This window comes from Pseudonaja textilis, chromosome 8 (genome assembly GCF_049901715.1).
Source record: "Pseudonaja textilis isolate UNSWEBS1 chromosome 8, rPseTex1.2, whole genome shotgun sequence".
Classification (NCBI taxonomy): Eukaryota; Metazoa; Chordata; class Lepidosauria; order Squamata; family Elapidae; genus Pseudonaja; species Pseudonaja textilis.
Genome location: NC_141997.1, coordinates 53,160,144 through 53,186,869, shown reverse-complemented (window position 1 = coordinate 53,186,869; position 26,726 = coordinate 53,160,144). Strand labels below are relative to the sequence as shown.

General features: G+C 45.1%; 1 protein-coding gene and 1 long non-coding RNA gene across 3 annotated transcripts in view; one reads left to right on the top strand and one right to left on the bottom strand.

Moving 5' to 3' along the window:
• The window catches only part of WDFY4 (WDFY family member 4), a 95,832-nt gene that overhangs the window by 17,087 nt on the left and 52,019 nt on the right, over positions 1-26,726 (top strand). The window contains exons 11-28 of the mRNA XM_087938117.1: positions 605-795; positions 4,381-4,982; positions 6,587-6,680; positions 9,270-9,484; positions 9,982-10,127; positions 10,455-10,650; positions 12,543-12,619; positions 13,303-13,521; positions 14,551-14,729; positions 16,902-17,133; positions 17,741-17,886; positions 19,271-19,382; positions 20,362-20,549; positions 21,864-22,016; positions 23,021-23,094; positions 23,744-23,905; positions 24,506-24,597; positions 26,159-26,258. Of these exons, the coding sequence (XP_087794243.1) occupies positions 605-795; positions 4,381-4,982; positions 6,587-6,680; positions 9,270-9,484; positions 9,982-10,127; positions 10,455-10,650; positions 12,543-12,619; positions 13,303-13,521; positions 14,551-14,729; positions 16,902-17,133; positions 17,741-17,886; positions 19,271-19,382; positions 20,362-20,549; positions 21,864-22,016; positions 23,021-23,094; positions 23,744-23,905; positions 24,506-24,597; positions 26,159-26,258 (3,178 nt within the window). The remainder of the gene's footprint in view (positions 1-604; positions 796-4,380; positions 4,983-6,586; positions 6,681-9,269; positions 9,485-9,981; positions 10,128-10,454; positions 10,651-12,542; positions 12,620-13,302; positions 13,522-14,550; positions 14,730-16,901; positions 17,134-17,740; positions 17,887-19,270; positions 19,383-20,361; positions 20,550-21,863; positions 22,017-23,020; positions 23,095-23,743; positions 23,906-24,505; positions 24,598-26,158; positions 26,259-26,726) is intronic.
• LOC148125202 (uncharacterized) lies at positions 17,683-23,561 on the bottom strand. Of its 2 annotated transcripts, none has more exons than XR_015744481.1 (3): positions 23,458-23,561; positions 19,083-19,494; positions 17,683-17,819 (listed from the first exon to the last, which is right to left on the bottom strand). It is a non-coding gene; the product is annotated as an uncharacterized LOC148125202 (long non-coding RNA). The 2 variants fall into 2 exon arrangements; XR_015744482.1 differs by lacking the exon at positions 23,458-23,561 and adding an exon at positions 21,279-21,368.

Sequence of the window (26,726 nt, the reverse complement as noted above, 5' to 3'; positions counted from 1 at the left end):
ATGCTATTTTGGTCTCCATTTGTGTCTTTCCCTTCATTTTTCAACATTTTCCTACATTTTCTTAATCAGGAAAAAAAAAAAACACCTTGAAAGAGGGGCAGAATTGAAAACATTTTCATGGACATTAGAATGGCCCTGGCAGCCCATCCAGAGATGCTTTCCCCATCTTTCAGTGGAAAGAATTCACACAGCAAGAGGGGAAGAGCAGAGGTGGTCTACAAAGAACTGTGGGATCCTCAGGACCCCAGAGCTAAATACTCTGGAAGTATTAACAGGGTGGCCACAGCAGCATCAGCCACGGTGGCTTACTCCAAGGAGGAAAAGGTTGAGAAGGAGGCAGCACCACAACTTTGGCATATATTAACAACACCAATTTTTCAGGAGTGGGGGAATAAATATCTTAAGATTTCACGTAAGCCTTAAGCCTTTCGTACAATGCTGCATTCATTGTACCTGTCAATGAAATGTAATTATTCTTGTAACTGATCTATGAATCTAGTCATATATTATAAAATAATCTTTGAAATTATTGTCATCAAGTGACCATCCTTCGGATTCTGCTTAGAACATGGCTTAATAGCAAGTTATATGTGTGATTTCTCAGTGATTCTCAGGGACTACGGCATGGTGCCCTACATCAAGATTTATGTGGATAGCGAGCTGTACCGAAGAGACGCCGTGAAGATCCTGGAGCAGTTGTCCATCGTCAACCCTGAGGAGTACATGAGCTCCATTGTTGGGGCTCTCTGCTCCTCTACTCAGGGTGAACTACACTTCAAGCTGGATCTACTTAAAGTAAGGAAAAGTAAATGCCAAGATCTATCTTATTTGGGGGGAAAAAAATCAACGATTGGGCTTTGTTCCTCTATGTGGCCATGAATCAGAGGGAATTCTGAACTATGGAAATATAGAAAGCTGACTCTATAGAGTCTATAGAAAACCCTAAAACTGACTCCAACTGAAGACTGAAAATACTATTGGCCATTAGGAAGAATTACCTGGTCGTAAGTCCTGCCTGAGAGTGGGTTGTCTTGTGAAGTGACATGTCTGCCTTCCATGAAAATCTTCCCAAAGAGGGTGGGCGGGTACCCATTCTAAAATCTCTAGTAGATCCTGCAGGGATCAGGGGTTTGCACAAAGAGATTTCTCGGTGAATGAGGTGTGCCTGCGCATCGGGCAAGTGCTGTCCCTGAAGATACGATCCAATATCGGATACGTTTCTTGGCCTCTAAAAAGTTTCCTGCTGCTGCAATGGTCAATAACTACCTAAAGGAGGTCAACGGTCCATTAAAGGGATCACAGGCGAAGACCCTCAAGAGCGATTATCCTTTTCAGTGGCCTCATGAACAGCCAAGGCTTGATACAGTCCTCAGGGATCCCAGTCTGGAGCTTTTATAAGGCCAAGAAGGCTTAAAATAAGATGAGAATGATTATTGGAGGAGAGAGAGAAGATTTAGCTGGTGTGGCTATTTTTATTTCCATCTACCGTTATCAGGAGGCCTCCAAATATGAAGTGGTAGAGAAGAAGAGGAGGCTGCTCTCGGGGACATGACCTCCTTGTCCAATTTCCACAGGATCCATTGGGCCACAGTGAAGAACAGGAAGTTAGTAAAGAGGCCCTTTGATCTGTGACCTTCCATGTGTCTGTTCTTGGGCAGGAGACTCTTAAATCTAAGGAAGAAGCCATAGAAAGAGAGCAGTTAGTAACCGATTAGTAGAATCTCAGATTTTTAATATAATACTCTATTGCCATATTGCACTAAAAGCTTTATGTAGAGATGGTTGTTCATAATGACAATTTGATTAGGTTGTGAAGAGGGTGAGTGTGTCAGGCAAAATGCAAAACAGAATTAATTAACCAAGTACATAGTAAACAGTTAGGAAGTTAGATTTAACTTCTCATGTTTGGGATAAGAGCCATGCTGGTGCAGTGGTTAAAATGCAGTATTACAGGCTAATTCTGCCCACAGCCAGGAGTTGATCCTGACTGGCTCAAGGTTGACTTCCATCCTTCCTAAGACAGTAAAATGAGGACCCAGATTGTTGGGTGCAAGATGTTGGCACTGTAAACTTTCCAGAGTGTGCTGTAAAGCAATATGGGGCGGTAGAGAAGTCTGAATGCATTGGTATTGCTATAAACCTAATTATATATATAATTATATAAAGAAAATAGCACCCGTTGAGAGGAGTTTTTCAAGAGTCCAATCATCCAGCAGGATGTAACATCCAGCAGAAAGTAATTTACCTTAAGTAAGTTCACCCACGTAGAGGCTGATGCTACTTCTAGTCCATGATACCTACTGACAGGGAAAATAATTTGGACGCAAGTCTGGTTTCCTGAGGAAATGTGAATAGAGGCAGTTTCTGTACAGAATCTCTTATTGCTGAATGATTAGTTCTGGGAGGGATTCCACCTCCAGAGTCTTTGCTCAGAATAATTTGAACCGCATTGATGAACATTTTTCTTGTACGCTCCTGGTTCTTTTTATTCCTTTTCCATTTTCCCTAGAAGGCTGCAGGGGAAAAATTTAAAGCCATAGCCCCTGCATTAGAGAGGGAGGGAGGGAGGGAGGGAGGGAGGAAGTAACTCCCCATGGATACTTTCCATCCAGTGAAGAGAAGGCGGCTGCCACAGCTACGGCTAATCTAAAATTCTTCTTATGGCTAAGTTTGCTGCTTGCCTGAACTGATATAAAAACTAATGCAGCCTTGATGCCTAATTCTGACAAATTATAACTATATTAATACATAATATAAGAGAATGAATTTACTAGCTGTAGCCTTTGGGATCATGATTATATTATGTTCAAATTCAGATTGATTTGCTAATTTATATTTAGCTGTTAAACCCCAAGTGCAAGTGCTGTAGAGTTCCAGAGCGGCAGGCGGTGGGCAATTATGAGGAATAACGAAGAGAGCCATGCAGAAATAAATTCTGTTAGCTATAACTTAGTTAGGGATTTCCACTCCAGGCAGGCCTGTTACAGATTAAAGCCAGAAGAATAGACAATTAAATTGTAACAGAGTTAGAGCCGCAAGAAATGGGGTTACGCCTGACCTCTCCAGATTGTGTCAAAGCCATTCTGATACATCAAGGTCCGGTTTATTAGGTTTAGGCCTGTTCAGGAGCTGCTGCCTGGTGTGATACATTAGCATGCAAACTGAATGGCAGTAACTCAGTTTCCTCCTTGTGTCTCTGGCACCCCTCCCCCTCCCCTCTTTTGGAGGATGAAGAAGGTAGGCAGGTGCGTGCAAGGGGGAAGAAGGGGCGGAATCGGTGGAATCAGAGAGGAGTTTGTAGAGGATGGCATTTTGAAATCACATAACTTCAAAAAATTAAAAGCTCTTATACAGGCAAACACATAGGTCACATCCCCCTTAGTCCACAAAAGACAGTCTTCTGATGAAGGGAGCTTTAGTTCACCAAAGACTAGGCCTTCTGATAAAGCATGTTACTCTGAAAAGGTATGACCAGATAGCAATAGCAATAATAGCACGTAGACTTATACACTGCTTTACAGCCTTCTCTGAGCGGTTTACAGAGTCAGCATGTTGCTCCCTCAACAATCTGGGTCCTCATTTTACCCACCTCAGAAGGATGGAAGGCTGTGTCAACCTTGAGCCGGTCAGGATTGAACTGCCAAATTTCAGGCAGCCGGCAGGCAGCAGAAGTAGCCTGCAGGACTGCACTCTAACCACTGCGCCCCCATGGTGCCTTGTGATGAAAGGATAATTCGTTTTGTCTTATGATGTGGTAGCTGTAGCTTGTGGTCTGACATTGTATGGACCCAAAGTCCTGGCTATAATGACTCAAGCCATTAACTTCATGCAATTAGACTACTGCAAAGCCTTCAACAGGGAGTTGTCTTTGAAGCCTGCCCATAAGCCATTGTCAGCTCAAAAGTCAGCTCCTTGATTGGTCCTAGCCACTGCAATCATAAAAAACCCTATTTTAAGGCCCAAGATTGGGCCTAAGGCTTCTTATGGATTGGTTGCTGGTAGGTTTTCAGGCGCAATTCAAAATGCTTGTTATTATGTATAGAATCCCAGGCAAATAAATACTGTGTGTGGATGCTGCAGGGCCACCTATGCTGACCCGAGTCAACCTGTTTGAGGGAGCCTTTAAGGAGAAGCTGCCTCCGGTGCCTAACCGAGACCAGGAGGTGTTGTTTTTCTACCATGATGGTACCCGCGTTGTTGAAAAACCGACTTTCCACTGAAGGGTTGGCTGGGAATGATTCATCTTTAGCCTAGCAAAGTCTTCATTTGAAGGACTTTGGTCAAGACCAGCTTCCTTCTGGAGCCGGCTGCTGTTCTTCGTAAACTTTCTAGTGGGTGCAGTGGGTGATGAGTTCTTCTTCCCTTTGTCTCCAACGCTAGTCTCTGCTGAAGACCCTGGTGAGCCCCAAGGGTCGCTCCGCCTTCAGGACCAGCGGTGGCTTCAACGGGCTGTTTTCCCTTCTGGCCGACATGGAAGGCGCCTTGCAGGATCCGCCTTTGGGCGCCTGGGCCTCCTTTGATCACAGCCACATACTAGGGCTGATCCTACGCATCCTCCAGACAATGGCAGCCGCTCTGCACTTGGACCCCGCCAACCAGGACTTCTTCCAGAAGAACGGCCTCTTTGAGAGGATGGCGGAGGACCTTGGCATGCTTGGCTGCTTTTCAGCACAAAGATGGGGACAAATTCCTAGGCAGATCAACAAACCTCGATCCTTTGTTGAGCTTTCAGATACAGCTGTTTGCTCCCCTGAGCTTTTCCCACCTGGGCTAAGAAGCTGCACCAGGATATTCAGCTTCCTGGACTCCATGGCCAAGATGAACCCCTTCGACCTCCAGAGCTGCTTGGAAGAAACAGATCCTCCCATACTGGGCATTTGGGATGGGACAGAAAATCTGCAAGAAGATTCTCCAGGAAATCTTTGGGACCATAGAAAGCCTAACAAAGTGGCTGCCGTCCAGCAGCCGGAACCCCAGAGCAGGTAGGCCGTTGATGGTTATGATATAGAAAGTCAGAAGTGCTAATTTGGATGTTCTAATTATCCCATTTCTTACACATATTGGGGACTAGATTTTCACAAGTGTAGACATTTATAGATCATTGCAATGTGGGTTTACCTAGAAGACAAGTTCAAATGATTTAATGTTAATAGCAGACCTAAGTATACCTGTGTTAGTCACAAGGAAGGGGCACAATTATTTCAAGTGCAAAGGAGGTTATTGACAAATTTTCTTTGCTATCACTTGCCACCAGCAGCTCCTCTTCTAAAGTATTTTCCTTTAGAGAAAAGTGGTTTGAAGAACACCCTGGATAGGACGAAAGGGTGGCTTGCAGCTGGACTTAGATTCTGAACCCCACGGAAGTTCATTCCAATTCATGTGTAAATGAAGCTCCAATCAAACTGACTGGCATTTTTTTCACAGCCTTCTGGATCTTTCTGCTTTCAAATAATGCTTAATTATAAGTGAAATTATACATGCATACCAATCTAAATTAGTGTCCCTCACTTTGGCAAGACGCATGGATTTCACCTGCCAGAATTCCCCAGCCGGGGTTACATCTACACATCATAAAATTGCTCAGGTGGAGATTCCCTGGACTCTCAGCCCCTCTCAGCCCCCTGATGTAGGTGAGGTCAAAAAGGAGACCCCCCCCCCATCATTCCTGGCAGCCTGTCCAAGTTTCTACTAATTAAAATTAAGATGGGATTATTATGGGAGTTTCTTTCTTGTGCACTGCTTAAGTCTCCGGAGTGTGTAATCTTTTCTTGAGGACCACCACCCCCCGCCGCCTTTTTTTCTTTTTTAGATTCAGCTGCATATATCTTCCCATAGATATATGGGAAGTCTTTGATTGCACAGATGGACTGTTCATTAACAAAATTATAGATATTTAAAGTTGGCTCTAAATGGCGAAATAGCCAATATTTAGCAGTCCATAACAAGTCAAATAAGGACCAACAATTTTGATTCAAAATAATTTCTCATAGGAACGTTCTTTCTCTCTTTGCTGTTTTTCTTTCACCTTGGGAGCCATAATTCATTCACAAAATTATGGGGGGGGGGGAAGAGGCAATTAAAAGTTCCATTCATTAATTTTGTTGTGTGGAAGTTCCAAATAAGCAGACACTTCTCGAAATGTTGGAAAAACTGAGATCTCAAATCAGAATGCCTTCTTTGGTAACCTGGAGGAAATCAGCCTTTCTATTCAGACCCAATGAAATAAATGCAAGCCAATTCTTACAGAGTACCACAGAATCAGTTTGTTTGGTTTTTTTCCCTGCTTCAAGGAAGGAAGATCTGAAACACAAAACTTGTTCCTTCCCTGTCTCTCCCGAGGGAAAATGCATTGTGGAGCTTTAGCTTTCCTGAGGGTGTCTGGGAGGGCCTTCTTTTTTTGGGGGGGGGGTACCCTTGGCCCCAAGGAGGTTGCAAATTTTCCTCCCCTGCCAGAAGTATTGGCCTTCCTGTTTTGATGCAGGAATGGATGAGAGAGAAGTTCCCACTCTCGGGCCTGGTTTCTGCTCTTTTGTCTTGCGTGTCCAGAAATGCCACAGGTGTTTTTCCCCTTGTCTTTTCTCTGAAGGCCACGAGGGGAGGACTCAGTGATTGTGTGTCCTGGAGCCCTCTGTGTCATGGTGACGTTGATGGGCAAACTCTACAGTGAAGCTTGCCCTGAGGTAAGACAACAGGGGACAACGGAGGGAGGCCCATGGGGGAGATTCAACTTCATGCAGGCGAGATTATATAGCATAGCCTGGCATTATACTCATTATTCCTTTCAAAATAAATAGTATTATGCAAAAGAGAAAAGTAATGAAGGAAAATGAAAGCAAAAAAGAAATCTATTCTGCACCCCTCCTATTTACAGTGCCCTCTTTCATCTGTATTCACATTCACTTAATACTTATTTATTTAGTTAAATAAATAAAGCCACCCAACTACAAAACAAAGAAATATGCAGTTGAATATTAGCATCCTCATCTGCAGCCCAAGTTATATACCAGGTGTGATCTGCAAGACACTCCCAAGTATGGAGTCGGCTGGTGAGAGGAGACAGGAAGGGCAGGCGTGGGGTGGGTGGACCGACTGACATGTTTGCCCTCGGACTTCATCCTGACGCAAAGTTGTGGGCTTATTTGCTGATTGTAATTGCATCTCCTGTGCCCCTGTCAGACTCCGGGAGGGATGTGCAGGGAAACCAATCCATAACAGCTGGGGAAACAGAGACTACTTTCCTGTCACCATTAATTTTTTTTCACTAAAACCCTTTTTTCCTGGAACGAGCATCTCTGAAAACGGCACATTTTATTCAAAACAAGGCAATCTCATTATTGGCAGGACTGCTGTCATAATGCGAACAATCAATTCCTTGTACTCCATTATGGCTCTCTATTGAATTGTGAGGGCAATGCGGATTTACTGAGCGGTGTCATTCTTCCCCTTAACCTTGCTTTTTTGCTGAAATAAATTATTATTATTATTATTAGGAAGAGCAATATTTAAGGTACAAAAGGCATTACGGTCTACTTAGAAAATCTAGACGACACTTTCTCAATTGCTGGTGAATTAGAGGCCCCAGTTCACGAGAGCCCTTTGCAGCCCCGACTGAAGGGACCCGGAGGAAATGGCCCTGAATGGAAACGGTCCCTGTGACAGCGTTCGCTCCTTCACTCAGGCAGGTCTGAGCTGGCTTGGTGCTGGCCATGATCCATCCAAAGCCCGTCACAGAGGACTGAGGAACCGGCACGGCAGGCCTTTAGGTATCCCTCCCTCCCATTTCCTTGGTTCTCAAGCAGGATCAGGGCTAAAACATGGACAGACACTTGCGCTGCTGGTCTTAGGCTGAGCAGAGAACAACGTGCCCGACTTTCATCTCGGCTTGATCGCGTGTGTGCCGGATATCCCATAATGCCATTGTTTTATTTTTCAGGTTTATAATTTTAGCAAACAGATTTGCCCAAACTACCCCATTTATTATAGTTCTATACTTCTTGGCACAATTTTTATTTATATACTAAATAAATTCAAGTTGATCCCCCGCCCCCACCAGTTAAATTAGTATGAAGATGGCCATAACTATCTCCATTTTTTCTTTAAAACATGTATTCAGTTAGTTTCTGCATATTCTCTACTTTCCCAAGTTTTAAACTAGCAATTCTTTCTAATTGGCACAAGTTACCAGTTTTCCGCTTAGCTGCCAGAATGCTTACCTTCCTACAACGGAAGACATGCTCTGGGTCACGGGTGGGTGGACCACGGTGGCCCCTTCCTGACTTGTGGACTTCAACTCCCAGAATTCCTCAGCTAGCTTTTTCCAGGAGTTGAAGTCCACAAGTCTTAAAGAGGCCCAGGTTGGAGTCCGCTGCTCTGAGCAACCCAGGTTGAGTCAAGGATATCAGAAGAATATGACAGACGTCACCCATCACCCTCTATTCCCCTTTCATTCCCTGGGAAATAGGACCCGGTTTTATCCTATTTAGAAACCTAAATCAAACTTGACTTATTTGTTTGCTTTCAGTTTTTATACTGCCTTTTTTCAGATACAACTTCGGGGTGAAGGTACCCGATACTCCTCCTTCCTCCTGTTTTCCCTACAAGAACCCTGTGAGGTGGGCTGACAAACAGTGACCGGCCTGGCTGGTTCTTCATGCCTAAAGTGGGGAAGGAGAACTCACCGCATCCAGCAACTTAATTGTTACCTAATTAATTGATCTTGATTTTCAACCTACCTAGCATCCTTTTGGAGACAGCATACTATGGAACATTGAACATAAACACCTCCGAACGTATTCTGCTGTTGTGTTTGACTTATCGAATCATATTTGTTATCTCAGCCTTTTTCATTTAAAAATTGAATTTATTTCCTGTCTGTTGTATTTTATAAACATTAATATCATATACAAAGGTGAATTCAGATGCCCCCCTATTTCTAATTTCTAATTGTGAACATGTGTGCTAATATCAACCACAAATTAAATATTCAGCAGCCCAGCTTGTAACTCTAAAATTCTCCACTAAAAATTAGCGTACAATGGAGATAACACACGAAGAGGCAACTAATTTCAATAAAATCGAACATGGAGCAATGAATGAGCATTTGGAAATTTTATATGCTATTTGTAACCTTATTTATTCACTGTGCCTTGTAGCCAGACCACCCGGGGTTCCTACGTCTGATTTCTGCAGTGACCCAGGGCTTCTCTGTGTCTGTTATGGCTGCCGGTTCCTAGTTGCCCTCCACTCATGCCTGCCTTGGCTTGTTTCAGTTATCCCTGGAGATCCAATTCGCTGTGGCTGACCACATTCAATCCTTGATGGGCTTGGAGAAAAACCGCCAAGGGGCTTGTGCAGCTGGCCTGCTGGGCAGCCTCACCCGCTCCTGCCCGGAAGTCCTGCACGATGCCAGCAGCCCCCTCCACCCGCCTCTGATCCGGCTCTTCGAGAAGCTCGCCTCCCAGTCCATTCAGCCCGAGGTCTTAAGGTGACGTGTCAGGGTATCACAGCCAGTACCTGCTGGGCAGTCTGGGGCTTCAGGACTTGGGTCCCCAAATGTCTCCCCAGCAGCTCTGGCTGGTGTCTTCAGGGCTGACCTATTCATTGATATGTTTGTACCCTGTCTTTATTGTTTGCACAAGTGGCTCAAGGCAGCGAACATGTCCAACGCATCTCGCATAGTAGTTGCTATTTCTTATTTTCTTTTTCTTCACCGTGGAGTACCGTGTTGGTAACGTGCTGCAGAGATGCAGCTGGTAAGGCTCTGAAACTCCACTAAAACTTGTGGCAGCATCTTCCAAGGCTCCTGTGCTCAAGAGACCCTGGCCAGGGCCTCCAGCAGCCTCAGAACATGCAGTGAAGACTTTGGGGCAATTCTAGGACCTCCCCCCTGACCTCTGCCATGCACCTCCTGCATAGCTGCCTCATCCAGGCCTTCCTTTTCCTTTGCCGTGGGACATTTGTCCTTCGCTCGATCTCTTTCAGGCAATTCCTGTGCCTACGGATGATGCCCCTTCCCATCGCTCCTAAAAAGCACAGGTGTGGCAGAGAGGAATTGGATCGAGCCCAGAGGGGGGCAGCCCAGAAGATGGTGACCCTGCAACCCAAACCCTGCGAGAAACTGCTAAAAGGTCTGTTTAGTCTACAAAAAGATGATCGAGGTTGCGGCGTGTGGGAGTAGTGTTCAAATACATGAAGAATTCTCAGAGGGCAGAGGGGATGGACATATTCTCTATTGCCTGAGTTGAAAAAGTCAATACAGGCAGACCTCACTTAACATCCGTTCGTTCAGGGACCATTTGAAATTATGAGGGTGCTGAACGAAGCTTTCAACTCTCAACTGTGGGGTGCCTGTTTGACGTTTTTCTCGTTACTTCTCTTCTTTCTGCCTTGCCTCTCAAAGTTCCCAGTTTGGAACCTGCCGCAGTGTCACTAACTTGGTATGTTTCTTGTATTAGGTCCTAGAACAGCTGCGTGGAAGGAGAGCCCAAAGGAGACGCTTTGCTTGAGCTCTGACCCCCCGGAGTCTTCTGCAATGGCTCTCCAGACGGCCATGAGCCTCGTTTCCTTGATAAGCCCACGCAGCCTGCATCTGCACAGTGCCTGCCTGGCCCCTTCCTTTGTGGAGTTTGACATGTCCCTCGAAGGATACGGGTAATTTAGGAGGCTCTTCGGCTTCCCCTTGCAACCTTCCTCATCTCAGCCTCCAGATCTTTTGCCTTTGGTTCTGCAGAGTCTAGTTCAAAAATCAATCGATCGATCGATCAATCATGTTGTTTAGATACCTTATTCTTTGTCATCTGAAGGTATATTGCCCATTTATGGGGCAAATTAGATAACAAATGTAGTTCACGGCAATTTCACAGACAGAGATTTCTCATTTTCCCTTTTCATTATTGCTCATAGTTCTGTAAAGTGTAATGGGAAACATGCAAGGAAATACCCCTCTTGTTAAGTCATTGAGGGGATCCTTAAATACCTAGTGCTGTTTACATACATGTCCTCCTTAACGTGTTTTGAGCCAACGCTGCTTAGTGCAGGCCAGAGATGCACAATTGCTTTGAGCTGATCGTTGTATTTTTGAGTGTGGTCTGGGGAGGTCCCCTCGCTGAAAGGGTACGATTAAGATGAAGGATTGAGTAGGGATAGGATAAAATGTAATTTGACCTTAATTAAATTTTCGAACACTTACATTTAAGTATAGTTAATATTATTTCCCCACCCCCCACGTATTTAAGGGGAGAACTACATATTTTGCCGGCAAAATTTGGATCACTGGTGGGGCCCATTAAGGTGGAGGGTGGGAGTTACATATAACCTCAGGGATGAAATGGTACCAGATGGGTGTCAAATTATGTAGCCCTTTGAATTTCATTTAAAAGATGGAAATAATATTTTTTGTAGCTCTTGCAGTTACAATACTGAATAACTATTACTAAACAGCAAGGAAGTCAGTCAGTTCATATCACTTCCTCATGTGTTCGGATGTAATTATGCAACTTTTAATGCACATTTTGCTATAAAGGGGAACAGGGAACATGGGATGGCAGAATCCAGAGAAGTACAAAATAAACACTGTGTCAATCTTTGAACGGTCAGGCTAGCTAAACAAAATATTTTAGGTTTGTTACCTAATATGTTAGGCAACATATCGGTTAGTGCAGTTGCTGTTTATTTGGGATGAATAGCAAACAATTTAGCTACTCCGCGGTGGCTGAAGAATGGGTGCGCGCTCCCATTTAGAGGCCTTATGAGTGGAGTCGGTGGAGCTACCCAACCTAGAAGACCTTTTCTTCTGCCTAAGTCTGTGTGTCTCTGTGTGTGTGTCCGGCCTCACTATGTCGAGAACACATTGCGGGGCTGTCATAACCCTCACCAACCCCTGGGGGAGCTTCGGCGTTCACCAAGGCTGCCCAGCGCCCAGGAGAGGATGGTCCACCCTCCCCCTCCCCCCCGTGGGATCCTCTCCCAGGTGCAGGTTCCAGGGTGTGCTGTGTTTACCTTCCGCCCTCTTGGCAAGTGCTGTGCCCGTGCGCTGGCCTTCTCCTGACTGCCGTTCTTGCCAAATCTGGTCCAGAGCCAGCTCCAATCTTGGTAGCTCTGGCCAGCGCTCCAAGGTTGCCCCACCCATGGAAGGGAACCCCCCCCGGACCATGGAGGCTCTTCTTTCTTGGGGGCCCATTTGTGGGAAAAGGCCGAGGGGGCTTCAGAGCTGCGAAACAACACAGGGCCTTCGCCTTGGGTAAAAACTGGGGGTGGGGGAATTGTCTGCTTTGAGAAGTAAATTGGAGTATTTCATTTAAAATTTCACACGGCACCATTATCTGTGAAACTGTAGAGTGGGGAACTGCCACTCTTCAAAAGATGTATCTGACATTTCTATTGAGTAATCAGAGGGATTACAGAAAGGAAGGGGATGATTCAGGAGTCATTGGGAGAGAGAGATTTAGCTTTCTGTTGGGGAAGTTTATAATCATTTATGTCTATTTCTATTCCTTCACAAAGAAATGCGCCTATTACTGTTTTTTATTTTCTTGTGTTTGCAGTTGTTTGTTTATCCCAAGTATGGCCACCATTCTAGGCCAAAGCACTGAACGGTCCGTCTTGGGAGGAACTGGAAAAGGTAGATTTTTAAAATACTGTCTTCAAAATGTTGGCCATAATGCTGTGGAGAGCAGTTCATGTATGTCTCAGAGGTCTGAAGGCCTGAGGCCTAGGTTATAATCAGATTGTGTACGTATAGATGGATGTTTATGTGTATCTCTGTGTGTGTGTGTGTGTGCGCGTGTAGTGTTTATAAAGTCTATGTGGGTATCGCTCTGTGGGTGGGGCAGTGGTGGTATTCAAATTTTTTTACTACTGGTTCTGTGGGTGTGGCTTGGTGGGTGTGGCAGGTAAAATCTCTAGTCTGAGGTGGTACGTGACAACCACTCAAAATGTCCACTACTGGTTCTCCGGAACTGGTCAGAACCTGCTGCTGAAGGCCACCTCTGCTGTGGGGATATATGTAAGTTGTTCAGTGATTCCCCTTGAGATCATGGGATCAGCAATAACCCTTGGAGATCATTGTCTGGACCTAAAAACTTTGCGAATTCATTGGAGAGTTTATTTTTGATTCAAGGCTTTGAAAGGCTTAGTTTTCATAGAACGAGCTGGATGTACCCGCCATACGCTCTGCTCCTCCTGTGCCAAAGTGGAAGCGGTCCATGTGGTGAAGCCACCCTTTCTACGGGGCCGTGTGTCCTTTGAGCCTTCTTCCCCCTGGCTTGGGCAGTCCCTGCTTCATCCCTTTCTCTGCCCTCTTAGGCATCCGGCGGTTCCCCCCAGCAGATGGCCTCACTTTCACCTCCTGGTTCCTGATCAACAAGATGTGTTCTGCTTGTGACTACCACCCGCTGCGTTTCCTTACCTTGATGCGTCACATGGCGAGAACCGAAGAAGCCTTTGCTTGCTTTGCTGTGAGGTTTTCTCCCCCAGAAGGTTGTCTCACCATCTCGACGGAGGAAGTGGCATTCGAGGCTTTGGGTAAGGGTCTCAGGGCCAGAGGCCCCATGAACGGCCTCCGGGAAAGCAGGCTGACGAAGGCCCAAGGTGGAGAAAACGCAACGTCCTCAAGCCCTGAGTTTCTTGGAAGATTAAAACCAACCCCTGAAGTTGTGCCCAGAAAACAGCTTCCGTTCTTCAACACAGGCATACATACATGCACCAGCCACGGGCTTTTCAAACCCTGTGTTAGGTCTCCTTGCAGTTCTGTAGTCAAGGCACGGCCAAGCAAATACCTGAAGCTTCAGTGAGCCCTTCAGTGGTTGGAGAGCTGCTTTCCGAGGGCATTTCTGGAGCACATGATGCCCGTCCTTCATTCCATGAAGGGACTGAATGAACCATTCCTGGTCATTGCTCCGATTGCAGTAATGCACTTTCTCTCTCTCCCCCCCCCCCCGTCTCTCTCTCTCTCCCAGGGCTGCATTGAGCCCTTTTGCAAGGTCCAATTGTGGAAGCGGCACTTGCTCCTGTCCCTAGACCGTCAGAGCATACGATGGGCTTGCTTCAAGACCACCGGGTCTCCCTTTGGAGTGAGCCCAAGCCTGGCACCCGCCTCCCATCCTTTGCCAGCAGCTGCACCTGAGCCGCTATGTAAAGAGTTCCGCCCAGGTGCTGCTTCCGTGCCTCTCTGCGAAAGCCCTTTTAGGACTTGAATCCAAATCCCTAATTATCTTGGAATGGAGAAACCGAAAAGATCCTCTGCCCTCATCAGGTCCCAATTTCCTCTAAATCCAAACTCTATCTAGACAGAAGAAGCCTTGTCAGTGGCTGCTCTTACTTGGAAAGGCATTGCCTGGGATGTTTGGGTGTGTGCGCGTTTGTGTGCTTTGGGGCTGTCCTTGGTTGACATCCAAAAAGTAGCCCTCCAGTGTTCAAAAGGGAAGGAATTTTATTTTTCTAGAGACTCTGTCACCATCTGGCCCACACATTTTTCCCAGGTCTTGTGGTAAAACTTTTGCCTTTGGTTTCACTATAATGTGGCAAATTATTCCATTTTTTGTGACAATACAGACGCAATGGTACCTGAATTTGAAGATGAGACCTCTCTCCTGTGCCAAGTTCAGTTCAGATGTGCTCCTCTGCTCGTGACGGGACAGTGGCATCATCTTGCTGTGACTGTGGCAAAAGAAACAAAGCAGATCTGCACCGTTTCAGCCTACCTGAATGGCAGCCTGGTGGGCTCTGCAAAGGTGGGACATCGGCAGAATGAGGGCCTTTCTTCCTTTGGCTTTGGACTTTTAGAACAGAACAGAATAGAATAGAATCCTTTATTGGCCAAGTGTGATTGGGCACACAAGGAATTTGTCTTTGGTGCAAATACTCTCAGTGTACATAAAAGAAAAGATACCTTCATCGAGAGTCAAGAATCATTATGTACAACACTTAATGATAGTCATAGAGTACAATAAGCAATCAAATCATACTAGGAAACAGTCAATACAAATCGTAAGGATACAAGCGACAAAGTTACGGTCATACAGTCACAAGAGGGAGGGGATGGGCGATAAGGAGTGATGAGAAGATTAATAGTAACAGTAGTGCAGACTTTGTCAATAGTTGGACAGTGTTGAGGAAATCACTTGTTTAGCAGAGTGATGGCATTCAGGGGAAAAACTGTCCTTGTGTCTAGTTGTTCTGGTGTGCAGTGCTCTATAGCATCGTTTTGAGGGAAGGAGTTGAAATAGTTTATGTCCAGGATATGAGGGGTCTGTAAATATTTTCACAGCCCCCTTTTTGAGGTCCTCCATGGAAGGCAGGTTGGTAGTAGTTGTTTTTTCTGCAGTCCTAATTACTCTCTGAAGTCTGTGTCTGTCGTATTGGGTTGCAGAACCAAACCAGATGGTTATAGAGGTGCAGATGACAGAGTCAATAATTCCTCTATAGAATTGTATCCGCAGCTACTTGGGCAGTTTGAGTTTTCTGAGTTGGCACAGAAAGAACCTTCTTTGCTGTGCTTTTTTGATGATGTTTTTGATGTTAGGTGTCCATTTTAGGTCTTGGAATATGATAGAATCTAGAAATTTGAAGGTCTCTACTGTTGATACTGTGTTGTTTAGTATTGTAAGGTGGTGGTCTGGGAGGGTTTCTCCTAAAGTCTTACCACCATTTCTATGGTTTTGAGTGGGTACAGTTCCAGATTGTTCTGATTACACCCACGAGGCAAGTTTTTTAACCTCCCATCTGTACGCAGATTCATCGTTGTCTTGAATGAGACCAATCATTGTTGTGTCATCTGCAAACTTCAGTATTTTAACAGATGGATCGTTTGAGATGCAGTCATTGGTATATAGGGAGAAGAGAAGTGGAGAAAGCACACAGCCTTGTCGGGGCCCTGTGCTAATTATACAGGTATCAGATGTGATTCTGCCTAGCTTCACCTGCTGCTTCCTGTCTGTTAGGAAGCTTAAGAACCACTTACAAGTGTGTTTATCTACTACTAGCTGATTTAGTTTAGTTAGAAGAATGTCTGGAATGATGGTATTGAATGCTGAACTGAAGTATACAAAGAGGACCCTTGCGTAGGTATTGGGAGATTCAAGGTGTCTTAAGCTCTGCTTCATGACAAAGATCAGGATTGAAAAAAAAGAAGGGTTTGCTAATTGGGTCCCTTTTCATGCCACGGTATTCCTTTTCAGATTGTCTTGTATGGAGGAGCGGGCAATTCAAAAATGTATGATAGGCTGCAATATTCCAGCTAGTTCAATCAAAATAGAGCTGGAAGGGACCTTGGAGGTTTAGCATAGTGGTGTCTGTCCCCTGGAACGCTCAAAAACATGAGTTGAAGCAAAATGGAGATACACAGATATACAGATAATCAGAGTTGGAAGGGACCTTGTAGGTCATCTAGTCCAACCCCCTGTACAAGCGGGAGACCCTACACCATTTCTGACAGATGGGAGTCCAATCTCTTCCTAAAAGCCTCCAGTGATGAAGCTCCCACAACTTCCGAGGGCAACTTCTGTTCCATGGGTTGATTGTTCTCCCTGTCAGAGAATTCCTCCTTATTTCCAGGTTGAATCTCTCCTTGTTCAGTTTCTATCCATTGTTCCTTGTCTGGCCTTCGGGTGCTTTAGAAAATAGCTTGAGGTCTTCTAGTCCAACCCCCCGCTCAAGCAGGAGAACCCTATACCATTTCAGACAAATGGCTGTTCAGTCTCTTCTTGAAAAGTGGTGGAGCACCCACAACTTTCTTGTGGCAAGCTGTTCCACTGGTTGATAGGTCTCACTGTCCGGAAGTTTCTCTTCAATCCTAGTGTAGGTTGGATCTCTCCTTGATTCGTTTCCATCCGTTGCTTCTTGTCCTGCCTTCCACAGAGAAAGCACCACAAGGATTTCAGCCACTCCTTTGTCTTCTACTACAGATGCAGTACATCCGGTCGCTGCCAGGGAGCTTCACTTCTATGGACCCCACTTCTTTTATTGATGTCTTTGGCTTTGTGGCTACACCGCTGATGTGGAAAAAGAGGTCTTCCTTGTCTTGGCGCCAAGGCCCCATGTTCTTATTTGAAGAAGTTCTCTCCGTGAAAACTCTGCAGCTTATGGAAAAACTTGGTCCGAGATACTACAGCAATTTCCAGGCTGTGGAGCTTAGAGGTAGGACTTCTTATAACTGCAGGGACTTCGCAGAAACTCTCTTGTGGGATTGAGACCTCCCTCGATCTGGTTGTGCGACTGTTCCTGTAGTCTATTTGTCTTTCAACCTGCGTTGGATTCAGTCATGGGAAGGCAGAGAAAGCAGATCCAGCTGTGGAATTATTTTGACACAATGTACAGAGGAACAGGTAACTCTCCCAAGCAACAATGCAGACTTTAGGACCATAGAATTCTCTAAGCATCCAGAAAACAAGGCTGCGAGATGGAAATGTTCAATGAAATAAAAATAGACTATTGTGGAAGAAAAAAATTAGGTTTAATTAAGTCTGGGCAATATGCCAGCCATTGACCCGCCAACTACAATTTCTCTCCACCCCCCCCAAAGAACTTGCAACCATTAATATGTGATGGTTGAAATCAGTCCAAATAAATGCGGGCGCCTGCTTTGAGGAAACGTAATTTTGGCTCGGAGCATCGCCTGCCTTGTTTAAGCGTGGGGGGAGGTCAAGCAGATCAAGGAGTTTGTTGATTTTTGGAACTGGAGACTGATTAGCAGAGAACTTCTGGCTTCCTTTGATCCCTTGCCTTGTCCCTTTCTTCCTTCAAGGCTCCTGCAGCCAGAGGCCGATGGCTCCTTTGGTGGCACCAGAGAAGATTTCCTTCGGGATCAACACCAGATGCTCCTCCTATACAACAGTCAAAGACATAAAAGACAGCTATGGTGAAGTGGATGGGCGCCTGGTGGCTAAAGAGGTGTGACCTTTGCATCGTTTGGTGCACAGCAAAACAAGAGGGGTCCCGTTCCTCAGAGGCTAGTTAGGCATGGAGGTTTGGCCAGGCTGCCTTCACTGAGTATGAGAGACACGCTTTGTCCAAGCAGCAGCAGCCTTAAAAAGAGCCTGATGTTGAGGGACTCCAGGAATGTGGAATTAAACTTGTCCCCATGTTCTCACTACAAAGTATCATAAAATGTAAGCCACCCCTTTTCTAGCAGTTTTGCAGTCTTGGCTTTCTACTCCAGGAGGAAGGTGACAGGGAGGGGAAAAGTAAAGGCTGGCAATTTATTATTGCACATATGTCTAGGCCACCCCAGTGCTGAGACTCTAAGCAAGGAGGGGCTGCTATTATTTTCCTCCCAACAGTACAGAAGTTATTTGCCATTCGCTTCTCTTACCCTGTTTTTCAACTTTCGGGTTCAGTTTGGCCTCAACTTATTTTGATTGTAATTCACACAAAGTCAGCCAGGTCATAAGATACAGTAGATAAGAAGAGTGGGAGGTTTTCTTGTTAAAAAACATTTGGGAAAGAGCGTTTCCCTAGAGATGACATATTTAGATTAAATAGGTGCTTTATTAGTACAGCTGATTAATCTAATCCTTGACCTGAGGAATGGAGGCTCACGGAGGCCTTTCCAGGCTATCCCATTGCAGCCCCCCAGTTGGATATACTGGTTCTCAGTGTCATAAAATTGGCATTTTGTGTGAGAAATCTACACTTCTTCGCTGGTGTGGCAACCGCTGAGATGTGACCATTAACATTACAAAAGCCAGCTGTGTGCCACCCACCCAGCCTTAGAGTGGCGCATTCGTCCCAAAGGCTCAGGGCACTTGGAGAACGCAGCTGAGACCGAGCGGCCTCCCCACCTCCTGTGAGCTCAAAGCTGGACACTTTGGGTGGGCAGCAGCTCTGCGGGAAAGCTGTAGGCCTCGCACAGACTCCAGAATCTCTTGGCATTATCTGGGAAATAAGAGAATTGGGTACCACAGAAACTGTAACTTCACCCTGGTTTCTTTGCATGCCAATTATGCCAAAAATCACTTTCCATGTAGCTCAGGATTTGATCTGAAACTCTTGGTGAACATCTAAACTATTTCTTCTAAAATCAAACTGAATAGATTGTAAACATATAAATCACACAGCATAATTTCTGAAATGTTTAAGAAACAAACCGAAACATGTTTTCCATATTTTTTGGTCTTCTAATACACCATGCCTTTTTCTTTCTTTCTTTCTTTCTTTCTTTCTTTCTTTCTTTCTTTCTTTCTTTCTTTCTTTCTTTCTTTCTTTCTTTCTTTCTTTCTTTCTTTCTTTCTTTCTTTCTTTCTTTCTTTCTTTCTTTCTTTCTTTCTCTTTCCAGCTGAAGCTGTCCTCTCGTGATGCTACAATGCCTGTTTTCATGGCTCAAAATACTGCTGCAAAGCTCCCAGGGTGCTTAAGAACGATCGGTGCTGTTGTGGTGGGCCAGCAAGGTAAGCCGAAATGCATCCTGATGAGCCCACGTTTATGAAGTGGGAGCCACCCAGAGGCACTTGGGTGAGACAGGCGGGGTAGAAATGTGATGAGTGAATTGATAAGTAAAATCTGTAAAATGAAAGGACAGAAATATAAAAGAAATGCAAAGCTGCGTCCTATACAGAAATTGCAGCTTCTTAACATGAATTTGGCCCCACGCCTAACCCTAGCCCTCGTTCCACTGCCTGCCCCCAAAAGGACAGAGAAGAAGGAGAAGACTTTGCCATCAGGAAAGGAGGCCAGTTCTGTGGTCAGGAACCTCTAGATTGCTGGGCTGGTCAGGAAATTTAAGATTGTCCTGATCCTGAGGGAGGCATTCAGAAAGAAAGAAGAAAACGCTGCTGTGTGGTGAGAGCAATATTTGAAAAGGCCTTATTTGAAAAGGCCTTATTACAATATTTGTAATTCCCGCAATGCAACCGACCTGGACAATTCTGTGATCTGCTAGGTTGGGGTGGGTTTTTTTGGTCTGCTTACATGGAAGGGTCGCCTCTGCTCTGGAAAGAGCTGTGAGTGGATTGTTGTCTTTGGGACAGGCATTTTAATCAGACTAGCTTTTTGCTGGTGATTAAGTAGTCAGATTCATGTTAGGATTTTACACAAGGGGTACAAAGCCCATGAAGTAGAAATAATTGTCCTAAAAAGCACAAGTGTGGGTTTCTTGTTAAATGCAGGGCAAAAACATGTGCCTTTAACAACTGATCTTTCTAGTAATCAGCATTTGAGGCCTGATTTGCATTACTGGTGTAAAAGGTTTACTAGACTTCTGTAAATCTGCATGTAGCATGAGAAAATATTTGATTTCCTAAATTATTAGTCTTCTTATTTTTTGTTGTTTCTACACATTACTGGAAAGTTTTTGGCTGCTCATCTTATCCTGGGCAGGTTTTCAGTGATAGTTCAATTCCTGCCCGCCTTTTCTCTCTCTGTGTCCAGGTGCCCGGGTCTTCCAGTCTTGTCCGGCAGTGGTCAGCCTGAGCTACCTGGGCGGCCCTTCCCTTCTGCTGGCTCTGCTGGCCAGGGCTCAGGATGACCACGCAGTTTATGCGGCCGTCAAGGCCTTGCAGACTGTCCTGAGCTGCAGCGCAGTGAGTGACCGCCTGATGGGGGACGAAGGGTATCAGGTGAGGCAGCTTTGTCTCTGCAGCTCTTAGAATCGGAGCTTAAAATTCTGATTCTTAGGCTGGCAGTGCTTGCGCATTGATTCAGAACTGCAGTACTTGGGCAGCAAGTAGGTAGGGCAATCCAATTTGTGGCTTACATGGAAATCCATTGCAAAAATGTGGATTGTAACATTCTTTCAATATTTTCATATTCAAAATTAATATGAATTTTCACGATCATTTTGTTCTATTGTTGGAGGAGGAGATAAGGCATTTTCCCCAGTCCCTCCCAAAAGTTTTGGAACTTGGAATTTGGAGTCCTCCTAATAATAGAAACCTTCCCCTTCCAATAGCACTCTTGATGGTAAGAATTCCCTTTGTTTGTTTTTATTGTAACTAGAAAGCCCGAGTCATTTTCTTTTAATTCCTCCAGTGGACGAGCCAGTCAGACCGGGAGGGAAGTCAAAAGGCCAGTTAGTCTCATTTCCCAGAAGTGATGTGTTGAGGTAATTCCCCATTAGGACAATGAGCGCACACAGGGAGACGTAGTGAGAGTAGTGAAGAATAACACACACACAGCACACAGCCACACTGTATAGTAAAATGTAGGCTTTTACTTCCAGTAAAAATGGTTAAGCAAAGTTCAACAAAACAGTCCAAGTCATTCATGGTTAAAGCAGTCAGTTTTCAGTCCAGGAATAATCCAAATAACAAAGTCCAGTATCATAAACAGTTCAGTAACAGACTTACATCAAATCCAAGACTAACGATGATCAGCAACAGTCAACAGGAAAACGTAGGAATGGCAACACTCTCAGCAACAACAGAACAGGACTAAACAACCCAGGTTTCTGGCTCCATCTTAAGGCTGTTTGAGGAACCACGCCCAATTACAATTTTAGTATTCCCTTAAAGAGACAGTATTAAAATGTCTATCCTGGTTTATATATTTTCCAACCCAAATGTTAGGTGACTTACATTCCTAACAGGATGGATTTCCCCAAGTCCTTGTTTGGTGGCTGAAGCTCTGCTTCAAAAGAAAGTGTGGAGCTAAAGGGGACAAGCAGAGTTGTTGTCCTTTGATCTTTGAAAAATGGGAATGCTTAGAGAATTCTGAATGAGGTCAAAGTTGACAAGTATCATTACTTTCCATGTATTGTGACTACCTTGAATCTTCATAATGCTGCGGGTTTTCCATACAATTAATTAAATGTCCATATTCTGCAATAACATGGATTTGAATAGTCGGCTATTGATGGCTTACCCAGTGATGGAAATAAAACACTGTGGAATAAGCCTCTCTTTGTTGTGATTTTGGGTAATATTCTCTTACAGATTCTGGCATATCTGTTGAAAACAAAGGCCCACCTATTAAACAGCAGAATTCTACATCTCGTTCTTTCCATTGGTGGCACCACAGAAGCTGGCTTAGAACAGTCAACAATCAAGAACTTGAAGATCTTCCAACATATTGTCTGCAATTTTGAGGTAATGATGCCGTTATTCATTTATTTACTTGTTTATTTATTGGCAGCAAGGTATGAGTAACCTGTGGCTGATGCATTGTTTTAGCCCCTGGAGAACACAATCTTTCTAAAATTTTACTTCCAGAATTTGATGATAGACTCTCAATAAATGTAGAGAAAATTCCCCAACCTTTTTTGGCAGTAAAAAAAATAATAATACTGTGAACCTGCTCACTTTTGAGGCATCATTAATTAAAATTACTCTATGCCATGACAATCAGCGTCTCAAAGTACATATTGGGGAGGAAAAAAACTTCGGGCATACAGAGATGTCTCCTTCCTGGGAAGCCTATTCAGTATATATGAGACAGCAGAACCCGAGACAGAAATTCAGGGCGCATTCAGCCGGTTCTGACCGGTTCTGGAGAGCCAGTAGCGGAAATTTTGAGTTGTTTGGAAAACCGTCCAACCCCATCTCTGACTGGCCCAGCCAACCTCATCTATTCTCGGCCTCCCATTGAGTCCCAGCTGATTGACTGGTTCTTCTTTGGTTGCCCTGCACAGGAGAACAGAGCTGGAAAGCAGGCTGGGGGGGGGAGGGAGTGGAGATTTTGCAATAACCTTCCCCTGCCACGCCCACCAACCACGCCCACAGAACAGGTAGCAAAAAAAAATGAATCCCATCACTGGTCATATTATATCATATATCATATTATATATTGTTTATTAGACATCTGCCTCACCCATGTCATTGAGGCGACTCTGATGGAATGATCCTCTCTATAAAAAGAAGCCCCTGACCCAAAATATTGCCAGGAGTCCTGGATATCCCCACAGTTCCCTGCCAGTTTTCTAACAAGAATCCTGGACCATAACTGAGCTGCAACCCCCTGGAGGACTGGAAGGCAGAAAGAGATGCCCGCTTGCTCCCCTTTCCTAGGGGACTCCCCCCCCCGACACACACACCACTCGAGCATGCAGACCCAACGGCCTCTCTTTGTTGCTTTGCTTCCCTCTGGCTTTCAGCTGTGGAGCCCCGCCTTGGAGAACCTGGACCCGCCTCTCTTCAAACACCTCACGGAAGTCCTCCAGTCCTCCAGGTACAGAGACGCCTCTTCAGCTGAGGGGGCCAGCAATGGCCCCTGCCCTCCTGGGCTCCCATGGCAGCCATGCCAGGGACAAAACTCTTCATTATGGCATCTAAAACTCCAGAGGAATAATGCCTTTCCCTTTTACAAAAAAAAACAAAAAACACCACCCCAGACTTCACTGCACCTTTTCGCATTTATCCCTGTCCTTCTGCACGTGCTTATGGAAGCACGATGCAGGGTCCGGAGATTCCAGAACGGCGTTCCTGCTTTGTAAATGTCAAACCCTGAAGATTTGTGAATGCCATTTCTTTTCTATTGAGAAGCTCTCCAGGATTCGGATAGCAGAGTGATTTTTGTCAAGGCAGCACTTACTTCCTGTGCTGTGCAGCTCCAGGAACCAATAATGGGTTTGATTTGAAGGCTCTTTGCTGGGCAGCATTCAAGAGAAGAGCAGAGTCGATGCGGAGCAGAAGGTGACCTGGATGAGAATCTGATCGGATGGCTGGTACCTTGAGAGCTGCCAAGACAACGTCAGAAGCCAAAGTTCAAAAGTAGAAATACAAATAATGTTGTGGCTATGTTAACCTCAGGAAAAGAAAAACCTCTCTCTCTCTCTTCTTTTTTTTTAAAAAAAACCCCATCTCTTTGTCTTTCACAGCGGAAAGAGTTCGGCCGTGGCCCTCATCCAGCAGGTCCGGATGGTGCCCAAGCTTCTCCTCCTCCTTGGGGATCCTGGGATCCCGGCCTCTCGCGTCCGTCGGATCTCTCTCCTCCTCCGCCATTCACTCCAGGGACACTTCAGCCTCAAAGATTTGTGCTGGTATTTCCACTCGGCTCCTGCAGCCCACCAGCAAATGGAGCCCCTGTGTCCCTGAAGCTTAAGCCCAAAGATTTTTTCCTCAGTGCAGAGTTTGCTTTTTTCCAGCCACAAAACGAAGGACTGCCCCCCACCCGCCCCCACTTCACCAGCTCCATCAGTGGCGGTGGGGGGGGGGGAAGAGCAGAGGGGCAGTTCATCCATGCTAGGTCAACCCCAGAGGAACTGGGTGGGGGCTGCCCCTGTACAGCAATGCCTCGGCTCCCCCCTGGGTTCCCTTGGGTTTCCCTTCTTCTTTCTACCGAAGTGTTAGCAACTTTAAAAAATGGGGACATTAATTCCTGCCTGCGCACTTCTATGAGCTGAAGCTGGTGAGGAGGAGAAGCCCTCCTTTGCAACCTCAGAGGAGGCTTAGCTTCTCTTTATGACAAACTTACTATTTTAGATTCGCGAGTAGCCTCACCTTCCTTCTTGGTGAGGAAGTAGGGAAATATTTATTTCTCCTGTGAGCCACCTGTAAAATATTAGGGGTTCCCTCTAAAAGTGATTTGAAGGTCTTCATGTTTGCAATTTGATCTAAACAATTTACTTTTCCTTGTTCAGGATTGGCTTATTCTTGGTTTACACTTTATGTCCTGCATCTATTAATGAAAATGAGATCTTCTCCAATAATATTTCAGAGCCATTTGGACAAGGTATGAAGCAGAATTGTATGTTGCTAAAAATATTTTAGAATATTTTTATTTACCTGTAATATAAAAATAAGGCACACAATGGCTTGCATCTTTGACATCTGGAGGTGGACAAGTGATAAAACATGCATTGCAATGCAGACTCAAACCCTGAAATATTTGCGTGGGACATCACAATGGAAGGACAATGTGACGTCACAGAACACGCCTCACTGCATCATGCCTCGTTTTGAAGCAGGTCTGCTCAGGTTACACGTCAAGAAATAGCATGCGATATAAGAGTCCTGTAGCCCTCATGTCTCAGCCGTGTCCTTCTTGGCATCTGTAGCTACTTATTGCTGATATTCTGCCTCTCAAAACCAAACTCTAGTCCTGTGACTCCTGAAAAGATATAAGTTGGGCTGAGAGAATGGAGCATGAAGGCATCACCCCTGCAGCAGAGAATGAAGGACTTGCTGGTGCTTGTCTCTCATAAGAAATGGGAGCAGATGCCACTCTATGGTTGTGACAGCAAGGCTTGGAGGGGGCCTGTGTTCCTGCCTAATAAGTACCAGACCTAAGTTCGCCTCAGGTGGAAGGAAGGCTGGAGGAGTGGTGGAGAGAAGGAGAAGGAGGCTGGAGCAGCACATATCCCCCTTTCAGCTCTTAAGGGAGCACCAAGCCTGAAAACAGCAGGAGCTGGAGCAGTTGCTCAGCCAGGCAGGGAAGCGAACATTGCCCAGACCTGGTAGGTCAGGTAATGCTTCCCTCACCATCTCTTTTGGAGCCCCCATCTGCAGGCTCCACTACCTCCCCATCTAAAGGGAAACTGGAAGAAGAAGAAGAAGAAGAAGGAGGAGGAAGAGGAAGAGGAGGAGGAGGAAGAGGAGAGCATAAAAATGCCTCTCTGTCTAAACTTGCTTGGAGTTTAAAAAAAAAATCTCCTTGGAACCAAAATTGAAATATATGGAAAAACTTCCAAAAGCTGCTTGTGTCTTTTTTATTACTCACTGCTCTGCTCATAGCTAGGAGCTCAAAGCGTCTATGTATAAAAAAAAACCTTGAACTCCATTTTGCAGGAATGGAAAGAAGACAGAAAGTTATGGTGCCACAAGGTGCTTTCTGCCGCTTGCTTTGCCCTCAAGAATGGCTGCCATGGGGTGGGGAGGGGGGCAGCCCCAATATTCCTGCCTCTCTGCCCAAAGAGAGATGGCGGGGATGCTTCACCTGATAGGAAACCCCCGGGGGCCAAGTACCTTAGGGCGTATCTAACAGTGGGGCCCAAACAGGCTGCCTCCTGCAAAGAAAAGTCTTTGGCTAAAAAGGACATTTCCTTGGAAGGCGGACCATAAACTTAAGAATAAAGCCTGGTCACGCAGTGTCCATTCCTCCTAACAGAGCACGTATTAGCTGGACAAGGCAAAGTAAAACAAGGGATAAATCTCATATTTGAAGAGTTTCTTACTACCAGTTCAGGGGAATTATCTGCTGAATCTCACTTTGTTTTGTATCATGCATTCATTAGAAGTCCAGCATATTCAAATGCAGAATTTCACATACATTCTTTGGATTGTCTGATTTTTAGACTTAACTCAGGCCCCTGGGAAAATGGTCTGGCTTCGAAACCAGTTGTTGAGCATGCTGCTAGATGTAATACAACCGGAGAAACTTCATTTGTCCTCTGAGTAAGTAAGAACGTGTGTCTGTGGGTCTGTGTGTATACAATCTTCTTTACAGCAGTTAAAAGTACAGTGATAAATTTACTTCTTATTCTAACACTTTTTTTCTATTATCTAACCTGTCCAGTAATCAAAGCCACAAATCACTTTATTTAAAATAATAAACGGTGTAATCATCAGAAAGTGACACAGATATTGAAATAGGGAAAGTTAAGGGGGGAATGGGAGAACAACCAAGCTTTTGGCTCTGTTTTCTATCCCGAATGTTTTCTGCTCTACAGTCTGTAATAAAGATGAGATAAGATGAGATGAGATGAGATAAATAGTGTTTGGATCTTATGGCAGATCCAAGCAGGATTCTTATGAATTGCCCAGAGGTGTCAGAATTGGCAGTATATAGACTTTTTAACCCCACCCCACCCCGCAACCCATAAAGAGCCTGCAGGGCCCTGGATCCCGTCTCCCACCAGGATC